Source organism: Montipora capricornis, chromosome 6 (assembly GCF_036669925.1).
Source record: "Montipora capricornis isolate CH-2021 chromosome 6, ASM3666992v2, whole genome shotgun sequence".
NCBI classification, from domain to species: domain Eukaryota; kingdom Metazoa; phylum Cnidaria; class Anthozoa; order Scleractinia; family Acroporidae; genus Montipora; species Montipora capricornis.
Window position 1 is genome coordinate 11834406 of NC_090888.1, and position 10000 is coordinate 11844405.

General features: G+C 39.6%; 1 protein-coding gene across 2 annotated transcripts in view; it reads left to right on the forward strand.

The window, feature by feature from the left end:
- The window catches only part of LOC138051492 (uncharacterized), an 82147-nt gene extending 74036 nt beyond the window's left edge, over positions 1 to 8111 (forward strand). For both annotated transcript variants that reach the window (XM_068897702.1, XM_068897701.1), the window contains 5 exons: positions 736 to 1063; positions 2148 to 2335; positions 4072 to 4333; positions 5117 to 5478; positions 6016 to 8111. In XM_068897702.1, the coding sequence (XP_068753803.1) occupies positions 736 to 1063; positions 2148 to 2335; positions 4072 to 4333; positions 5117 to 5478; positions 6016 to 6290 (1415 nt within the window). In that variant the 3' untranslated portion in view covers positions 6291 to 8111. The remainder of the gene's footprint in view (positions 1 to 735; positions 1064 to 2147; positions 2336 to 4071; positions 4334 to 5116; positions 5479 to 6015) is intronic.
- The last annotated feature ends 1889 nt before the right edge of the window (positions 8112 to 10000 follow it).

Sequence of the window (10000 nt, forward strand, 5' to 3'; positions counted from 1 at the left end):
CAGCGTTGCAGAAATCAAGCAATACTAAACACTTAATGACTGGTCCCAAGGTAAACAGTTAATTTTGTTTCCCGAGAATCTCAATGTTTCCCCGAGGCGCAGCCGAGGGAAACGTTGTTGAGGAAACATTGTTATATAGCACAAAAAGAAAAACGAGCAATGGCAACAGCAACGGCGGTCGTCAGTTAACATTAGGGAGCTTACGAAACGAGGACGACGACGGCTACGAGGACTACATTTAAAAATACAAATCCGCTTTGTTCATATCACTACGAAACTATTTCATGTAGCTCCGCGTTAAAAATGTGTAGTAACTGTCGAGGAATTAAACTGGTATGAGTGAGTTGGAAGCGTAGAGAGAGAACTGAAAATTCATCGTCAGGTGCTAACGTCCTGCACAGAACCTTGAATTTGGTCATTTCACGTCGTCATTTAGGAGATGACGGCAAAGAAATGTACCATTGTTTTTGCTCACTAAACCTATTGTTTTGTAGCGTCGTCGTTGCCGTCGGCGTCGTCGTTTCGTAAGTTCCCTATTCTCGGGTAACAGTGCACTGTTACTCTCTGACGTCATAGATGTTGCAATGTTGCCCGCTCAGAAACTTTTGGCGGGAAACAGTCTTTAGTGTTAGATGTCATGTGACCTCGAAGTAACCAATGAGGGCACGCGCTGTTGAGGGAAAAGTTAAGCTATATAACAAATCATCTTTTTTTCCTTTACATTCTCTATTGCAGCAAAGTTGATAGGTCCCTACCCAGGAGTACAGCGTGAAGTGTGGCGAGGAGTTCAGGGAACCACAATAACAGACCTTGCGCTTCATAAGGATTACCCCAAACATCCCACGGAAACCAGCATTGTTCAGAATTTTGACGCGCCCAAAAACGAGGGAGACAACTATGGCTCTCGAATGCGGGGTTACTTCATAGCACCATATACGGGAACTTACTCCTTCTCCTTGTCGGGCAACGACGAAGCGGAGTTGTTCTTCAGCGGGTCTTCACGAGAAAAGGACAAGGACTTATTTGCAGTTGTGCAAGGAACTTCCCACAATGATTTCTCTGAGTAAGGGATTTAATTTAGTAAAAATTATTATAACCATTGCAGCTATGGTTTCACCGTTATTTAACAGGGTTTTCGTTTGAGGCCGGATCCGTAGGCCGGACGTTTCGAGCGGTTGTTTGCCATTTCCCGTCCGGCACTTTGACGCTATAAATTTATAGGCTTCTTTTTTTCCTTTCTCTTTTTATTTTGTTTTTGGACTTTGGCACATCAGGAAGCCTTTGGTTGAAGAAATACAAGGGAATCACGCGCAATAAATCCCAGTCCATACTAAACAGAAGTGACATCGCTTTTTTTTGTGCGGAAACGCAAACGGAATAATCAATCTGTTGGCATTTCATTTCTTTACGCAATAAGTTTATTTTTCTCATTTTTTTTTCTCCAAACTCAAGAATGCAAACAGCATTTCAGAGAGTTTCATTTACAGTAATTTATTGGGGACCAGGCCTCCTTGAGGGATCGCTCCCAAGCCTCTTGCAAATGGGTCTCACAACGGAAAATAACTTTGTCCGGTACTTTGAAAAGCTATCGAGAACCCTGCATTAAAACTGTAAGAAATCTCAGTCTGAACACGAGATCATCTTTACTAAGGTGATTGAAGGAGGTGTGTCACGCCATTTTAGTCTCACGGCATCTCATCTTTTGTCAATGAGGACTGAAAAGTATTGCTATAGTTTCGTTACCATGCTTGAGGGTATTTTTGTCGCTTTTAGTTAGGAAATGTGGAAGTAATGCTAAAATTTTCGATTGTAAAAACTTGTCAGCGCAGTGAACGTAATTTTTTTCGCTTGCAACTAAGGTAAAGACGATAGAGGTGGATGAAATTTGAAAAAATTGAGCGCTTTTTCCAAATTTGACAAGGTTGTTTTAAAGAATCGCTGTCCATAAGTTGACTTATCCGATATCGGTGTAATTTTTCAGGCGATATGCGAGATCTCTTTTAAGGGATGGGAAGTAAAGCTGCTTCACAGAAATATTATGTCCTCAAGCCACTCTATCTTAACTTTGGTCATCCTTCATTTTGTTTCTGTGTAAAAGACGAGCTTCAACATCAAATCTCGTTCTGTTTTTTTTCGTCTTACACCAGCCAACCCTTCCAACAATCAGGCTACATTCCACTAGAGGCCGGCAAGTATTATTGGATAGAGGCCCTGCACAAGGAAGGAGCCAGGAGGGACTCGCTGTCAGTCGGATTCACTCTGGAGTGTCCCAATGCACCGTCGGTACTCTCCGAGAAACCTATCCTCAGACCAAGCCTACAATACAAGATTCCACGTAAGTAGTTAACTTTTCTCTGCGCCTATATCCTCGGATCAGTGAGCCAGCGTCGAGATGACAAAAGCCTCATTTTCAAAACGAGTCTTAGTGAAGAGTCTTTCAGTCACTATTTGCGCAATCCCATAATGCAATCGGTTTTGGGGGTTCTTTACATATAAAAAAATAAAACTTGTTTGCTCTTGGGACTGTATCATGATTCAGTGAACAGAATATCCATTGTTTTTATGAAAAGAGCCCCCGAAAACAGATTGCATTGTGGGATTGTGCAAGTAGTGAATAAAAATTGGTTTTCATTCATATTATTCTTTGTGTAAGGAGTAACCATGTCAAGAATTACGCGCTTGGACTCGCGTTAAATAATTGGATGATTTGAATTCGAAATAACGTGCGTAACTGGCGAGATATTTTATCGCGGCATTATTCAAAAATGCGCCAGTAAATCTATTGTTTCGGGCCACGAGTTAGCCGCGAGTGGCATTGTAACCAGTTTCCCTCGACAGCCGCTCGCACTCGTGGCCAAAGCACGACGGAGCAGCCATCGATTTTAATGTTCGCGCGTGTTAAAATAATCCCGTGATAAAATATCCCGCCAGCTACGCAGGTTAAATTCTAATTAACAAATTGATGTCAGTTTTTCGTGCGTCTCTCCTGTTATTGATTACGAATTTCGTCATTACATTGTTAAAGTAGCTGTGGATCCACGAGGCAATGTTATGACGAAATTCATTGTCAATAACAGGACAGAGGCATGAAAAACTGACATCAATTTGTTTTTTACAATAACAAAAAGGCAGAGGGGTCAGAATTAAGTCAAAGCACGAGAAGAACGCGAGATAAAAATGCGAGAAACTTCAATCTGACGCGAGCAAAATCGCGTCATCCTCGCATAAATTATAAATTTATGTGTTTGTTCGCTTATTCACAATAAAAATTAGCCAATAAACGCGTGAGATTTTTTGCAGTCATTGTAAAAAAAGGTTTATTCACTGGTTATACCATTTTCTTTGACTGTTAAACAAGCCTGAGATAAATTGACTAAAATGGCAGAAATTTATACCGGTTGGATTGAAAATTAGGTTCGAGTAGCCAAACATTTCTAGGTTTAGTCAGCAAAAAAGGCTGGAAAGTTTTTTTTTCTTAGCGATGTTTGTGACTTGAGCAGCCTTTCGTGAAATGAAAACAAAGGGAACCTCCACTCTGTTGCTACAGAATAAGTATAAACCGAAGCAATAATGTTTCGAAATCAATTTGTTCGAAATTTGTTAAATTTAAAATCGCTTATTTCAATTTCAAATTTCGCGGGCGCCGCCGCCATCTTGAATAATTGTGACCTCTTACGGTTGCTTTGTTGTTCTGACACCAAGAGCTTTTGTCTAATAGCAACAGGGCAACTGTAACACGTCCCAATTATTCAAGATGTCGGCGCTTACGAAATTTGAAAACAAAAATAGGCCCTTCTAAAACCTATTTATTTCGGATACAAACGCTTTCTTAAAAAAATTATGAATCTCCTTCGACTGAAAATGTTATTTACTATGGTTTAAAGGTTTTTTTTGCTCAAGTGGAGGTTTCCTGGAAGTCCCTAGGAAACACGTTCAAGTCCGTGTTAAAAACGAATGTCATAAGTCAATTATTAGACTTAGACTTACGATCATTTCTTAAATTCCTCAGTGTTATATGAAGGCTTTATTTAAAGAAGAAGTTGAATGCTCATCGCAGAATGTTCGTTTTAGGGAGTTGTGCTGAGGTTAAGAAAATGTGGCCTGGCTTCAAAGACGATGAATACGCCATTCAGATGACGCCGTCGTGTAATCCTGTTCGTCTTTACTGCCACGGTATGAGCACGTCCACCCCACGTGAGTACATCACTCTTCAAGCTGGTCCTGAAAGAAACTTTGCCAGTTTCCACAGGGGTAGACTCCTCAACTTTGAGAGCTGTACCGGCTCAGTCAACCCTGAACCCAAACTGACCGCGAATTACTGGGGCACGACGAGGTATGTGTAGCATTTCCTTCATGTTTGCTCTCCATGCCTCAAACATTTGTCTTTTTGAAACTTTCTAGCTTTCTGTGGCTAACACCGGGTTTCGTTTAATATTGGCAAACGGCAGATGCCCGACGTCTGCCGATTCTTTAGAATGGAAAGCTCGAATACAAAATACCTAAATTACATCAACAATAAAATGGAATAGAATTAGAATAAAATTAAGTAGAAATAAAAAAGAAATAAAGAACTAAAATTTAAAGAAAAAGAAGGAACATTGTTATTACTGCATACCAGCAAAGAAGTTAAGTCCTGAGATAATCTAATATTATCTTTAAGAGAATTCGATAAATTTGGCCCTAAATATCTAATTGATTTAAGCCCATATGATGTTGTGTTACATCTAGGGAGAGATAAAATACGAGACCCCCTGAGATCTTATGGTGTGGCACGTAAAAAGAAGAGATCCTTAATGTATGATGGAGCTACATCATTTAATGCTCACAACCATGTATAGTAAACAACCTTCTCATATTCATCTGATCACATAGACTCTCAGCAACAAAGCCTCGCTCTATGTTGTGCAAAGAGATTTATTCGTGGCTCAATGCCTTGCGTCAACATTTTGCACTTTCGTTCTTCGTAAATTAGCAAGAGGCGAGTTATTTTAAAAAGAAATTGTTATCTAACAAAAAACTAATTGACCAGGACTCGGAGTTTCCGCAAGAAAAAAAAATTGTGAACCGTATGGAAACCTACCTCTCTGATTGCATCACTTTTTTCAATTGGTGTTAGGTTCAACAAAATCCGAGTCGATCCAACATCGGGTCTTGTTCACAGAGATGATTACCAGTTTACCAAATCGGAGGGCAACCCGGTCAGATATGGCCGCGCCGGAGACTGTTACTCAGCTGCTTCTAAGTGCTACAAGGGTAAATTCCTCATCGATCTGACGGGCACTGGATTACGCATGCGCAAGGAAGTTGAGTGGGAAGGGTGGGGTACACCCAAGCTCCCTCAACGCTTGGTGAATGTGCGCAAGTCTGAAGATGGACTAACGGCAATTGGCGAGTGTGGAGGATCTTGTGGAGGCTGTCAGCCAATCCAAGAAACGATGTTTGTGGAGCCATCAGCTTGTTTTGACGCCAGCAGCACCGGTACGTATTAGCGACGACGCGTTAATTTTTTGTATGAACACTTCATACATCGAGTCCTGACATTACAAAGAAACAGTTTAGCTGTTTGTTGAAAACATTTATGCCGTAAGTATTGGCCATTTGAAATAGTTGATCCCCACATTGCCACAAATCGCGCAACTTCCGTAATACGTGGGACCAAATTATTCGTGTTCCATAGATCCTAAGGCTTTCTTAACAAATTTCAAAGTCGATTGTAGAGATCTCTTCCTCTCTTATTTCTTGCACTCGTACACAGTTTTCCACGACTAAGGTCAAACACATTTCTTTTTTTGAGAAGTGGTCGAATTTTGTGAAGAATGTTAATGTTGTAGAAGTACTTTGTCGTTAACTGTGTGTAACTTATTTTTAGGGATTGTTGCTACTTACTAATAATGTGAATCGTAGGTTATTCTATGGTGGTGTAAATTCTTGTATCTTTACTTTTAAAAAATTCTGTTTAGTGTGTATGACTGATCTTCGTATTTTTATTTGTTTGTTTGTTTGTTTTTTACACAGAGGCCGTATCTCGACAGGCTATTCCAGTTCCTCGGAACACAAAGAGGGATGAAAAAGGAGCTAAAAAATCTCTTGTCAAAACTCCACAGAAAATTCATCTTCGTTCCGAGGCACCTTACCCTCACGTGAAAAAGGTCTTTCAAGGGCCAGGCCCCGACGAGAGCGAGATAGAAGTTATTGGTCACGTGACAAAGAAGAAAAAAAGAAGTGAATCAAAGAAGAAGAGAAAGAAGAGAAAACGTCATGTGAACGAAGGCAAGACCACTGGACAGTAAACACAAGTGCGCGAGATCTGAAATTTAATTAACTTTGTTAAATTAACGTGACAATTAACGAATGTCGAGTTTATTCGACGTGAGCATTTTATATGTACAAAATTGAACGTCAAAAGGTTCTCTTAAACGGAAAAAAGCAATTCCGAAATTATACCAAGAAGTGTTTAAATGGACGTTTGTCAAATCCGAATGTTATTGTGATATCTGTACTGAAAACTTTGTTGCTGATGAGAATATTATGAAGGATAACTGGGTTCTGTTGTGTAGATTTCGTAGAAGGGACCTCTAAAAGGATTGCAAACTTTATTTGCCGTCCAAGTTTATATCATCTTCGTTTTCGATGTGTTATCTTTTCTGGTCATAGGTGAACAACTGAAAAACAATGGGAATGGGGTATTTTAGGAATTAGAGCCACCACCACGCATGCGCAGCCTTAAGCAGAGTATTTAATTAAATGTAGTGGAAACACCTTATTTCATTGAACGAAATAGTGAGCAGACTTATTGAGAAAACTAATGATAGAATCGCTAGAATGAGGCCAATTGTCGTACGTTAAAATACAAACGGGAGCAGTTTATTTGAGAAATTATGCTTCATATTCTCTACCGGAAGGAGCCTTCTAACTCCGTCTTAAAGAGCGCGGTCTCCACCTCCTTTTCGGCCACACCACAGTATTCAGTGTATAGAGGAGGAGGTCCGGCTCGAGTTTTTCGAAAAAGGTGCGGCGCTTATTTTTGCTTGAAGTTCATCCAAAAGGTATAGGTTGCCATGGTATTTAACCCGGCTTAGCCTAGTTTAAACCAGTTTACAGCTCGACCTCGGACGCTACATAGTCAGTGGTGTCAGCATGAATAACTTTGCACATATCTCTCACACGTTAAATGACATTCAGCGTGTCGACCACGAATCATTCGCCTCTTGCTTGGCCCAGTTATTTCAAGACTGCTGCAAAGAACCTTTTTTAAATGTTGAAAAACCCCGTTTTGAAATCGGTACTTAGCGATATTTCATTTAAGCGATGAGCTCTGAAAGGCTGTTGGAGCTGTATTTCTGTTTTCTATCCAATTGAACTCTTGGGGTTCTTTACAATTGTGCACTACCCAGAGAAATGGAGACTAATAAATAATGTAATTGTCAGGTGGAGTCTAAGGTCATTTTAAACCATGAAAACACGGTTGACGGAGAAAAAAAATTATCCATATTAGTAAATTTATTCAATAGTGAAAGCACGATAACATTGAGAGAAAGGGAATTTATTTAATTTGGATGACATATCAGTGCATTTGTTTGCTGTAAATGGCAGCAAATTGAACTGCTCAACAAATAGATTTATTTGTTTCAACCCGTCTGTGGTATTCTTTGATTGCACTAACGTGGTAAGACGGCCATATTGGTGCCAACACAATAGAAAAAATGTAGCTCAAATTCCCAAAAGACTTTTTCGCTATTGGCCGAAGCGGAAAATACCATAGTACTCTTTGTTTGTCCACCCAAATTTTGAATAAGCATTGTTTTGTTTTTTCTTGGGACCATTGTAAGTCTCAAGAGAAACTGGAAACAATGCTTATTTAAAATTTGGGTGGACGAGCAAAGAGTATTATGGTATTTTCCGCTTCTTTCCACCAACATGGCTGCCGTGACGTCGGTGCAATCAAAGAATGCTTTTTTCCAACATATTTGTTAATGTTGTTAACACTGATGTAGAAATGGAATTTGTATCGCTTTGTAGCATTATGCAGACATATGTAACCGAATGAAACCATGCATGGATTACAGAGTATTTTTGATGTGAAAATAAAAATTCAAGTCTCACTCAACTTATTTCTTTGAAGTATTATTATCGTTCAATGAAAATAACTGAAAATGTTGTTAGCTGCCCTTTAAAGTGCCTTTCACTTTACTCAACAAATGTTTTTACTTTAATTATTCTACTATATCGTTCCATTGTTTTTCGCTTGAAAAGACGCGAAAAGTCGTCATGATACTTTGAGCCATAACCGAGCAATGAAGGGGGATGGGTTCGATAACGGGTTTACGTCATAGACTGCTTTGCATTGTGATAGTTACTGGAATTTAGTCGTTTTCTTATTTTTCTTTTCTCTGTCGGGAAACGTCTTTCCTATCCCTCCCCTGCTAAGTAGTGTCTGCGTATAGTCTTCTGGGCGTATGTTTGGTCGGTTTCAAGGGGGTGGTAGAAATGGGTAGATTTTATCCGTTAGACACAGTAAAATATTTAATTAACCTGCAATGGCGTCGAAAGTCATTGTAACGCGAATGGCGTTTTAGTGGATCTTTAAACAAAGTGTACCCCTTGTGGAGCTCAATAATGGAAAGGCAATTGGATAAACAAGACAGGCGGTGAAAAATAAATATCTGGAATTTTCAAAGCGACGAGTAATGGTACGAGTAATGGTCTTGACAACAATTGCATCTTCCGCGGTCGGATATCACAAAGTGAGCTTTGTTTCTAATGTTATTTGGCAAACTGTGGTGTTATGTACAAAACTGAAACCAAATGGCAAATCCTGTATGGGTTTAAAAGGAATCGAACGCCTTGAATGCATCACAGTGTTTACTGAAGTTGCATCTCAGTTGTCTGGCAATTTACATTTATTTTGTACTCAACTCTGCACAGTCTTCAGTATGGTGTCCTTGGTCCGCGACTTTTCTGAACATGTTTTATATCCTCGATAACTAAAATACCATCAAAAACAAATGTTTTAACGATAAAAAATCAACGGTAAAAGACGAAGTTTCGACCGTACTTCATTTCACGGCTCGGTTACTACGCTTTTTAGCGAGATCGTTTGATGAATATAGCACTCGTTTACTGATTAAGACTAAGCGCTCGTTTCAGTGATTAGGCTAAGCATGCGCTCTTTTTAAAATTTTATCTTTTTTTAAGGTTCCGTTAACTACACTTTTTAACGAGATCGTGTGAAGAAGGGTGGTAGTAGCCACTGCGTGGCTGCGTAGCCGCTTCTTTCCTTACTAACATATTCTAGGGGGGAGGGGTGGTAATGACCACTGCGTAGCCGCGTAGCCGCTTCTTTCCTTACTAACATATTCTAGGGGGGAGGGGTGGTAATGACCACTGCGTAGCCGCGTAGCCATCACTTTCCAAGATCCGTTTTGGAGTGGCGGGGTATTCAGCAGTTACTCTAAAACCAAACGGCAAATTCTCTAGTAACATTTTCTACTTGGATACCAGAGACGAAATCGAATACCTTCAGTAGTCTGTGTTCTCAATTTTCTGGCTATTTATGACTCAAGTCTGCACAGTCTTCAGGAAAAAACAATTTGAAATTTGTCTATTTGTTCTTAGTCAAGAATTATTTGAAAGACAGCTTGTTGTCCATTTTTTGCTTCATGATTTAAAGAAGTCGTTTTTCAGTGAAGGGATTAATCAACATTGTTTTAGATAAGAGTCCGGTCTCGGGTCAATGACCCGACAAAGAAGTCTTCCCGACCCGACAGATGAAATATAAATATTCAGTTAAACATTACAACAAAATTTAAAAACGAAAGACGTAAGTTTCTTGGCCAAAGAGTACGTTGTTTAACTCTAAAAGCGACGAACGATTAACATTCTTCATTAATTGTAAACAAGAAATTTGACATAAGGTGATCACGTGCACTTTTGTGGTTGCCTAGCAAGTGATTGATCTCTTTTTTCTGACACAACATCGTGCCCTTCCCCAGGAATTTTA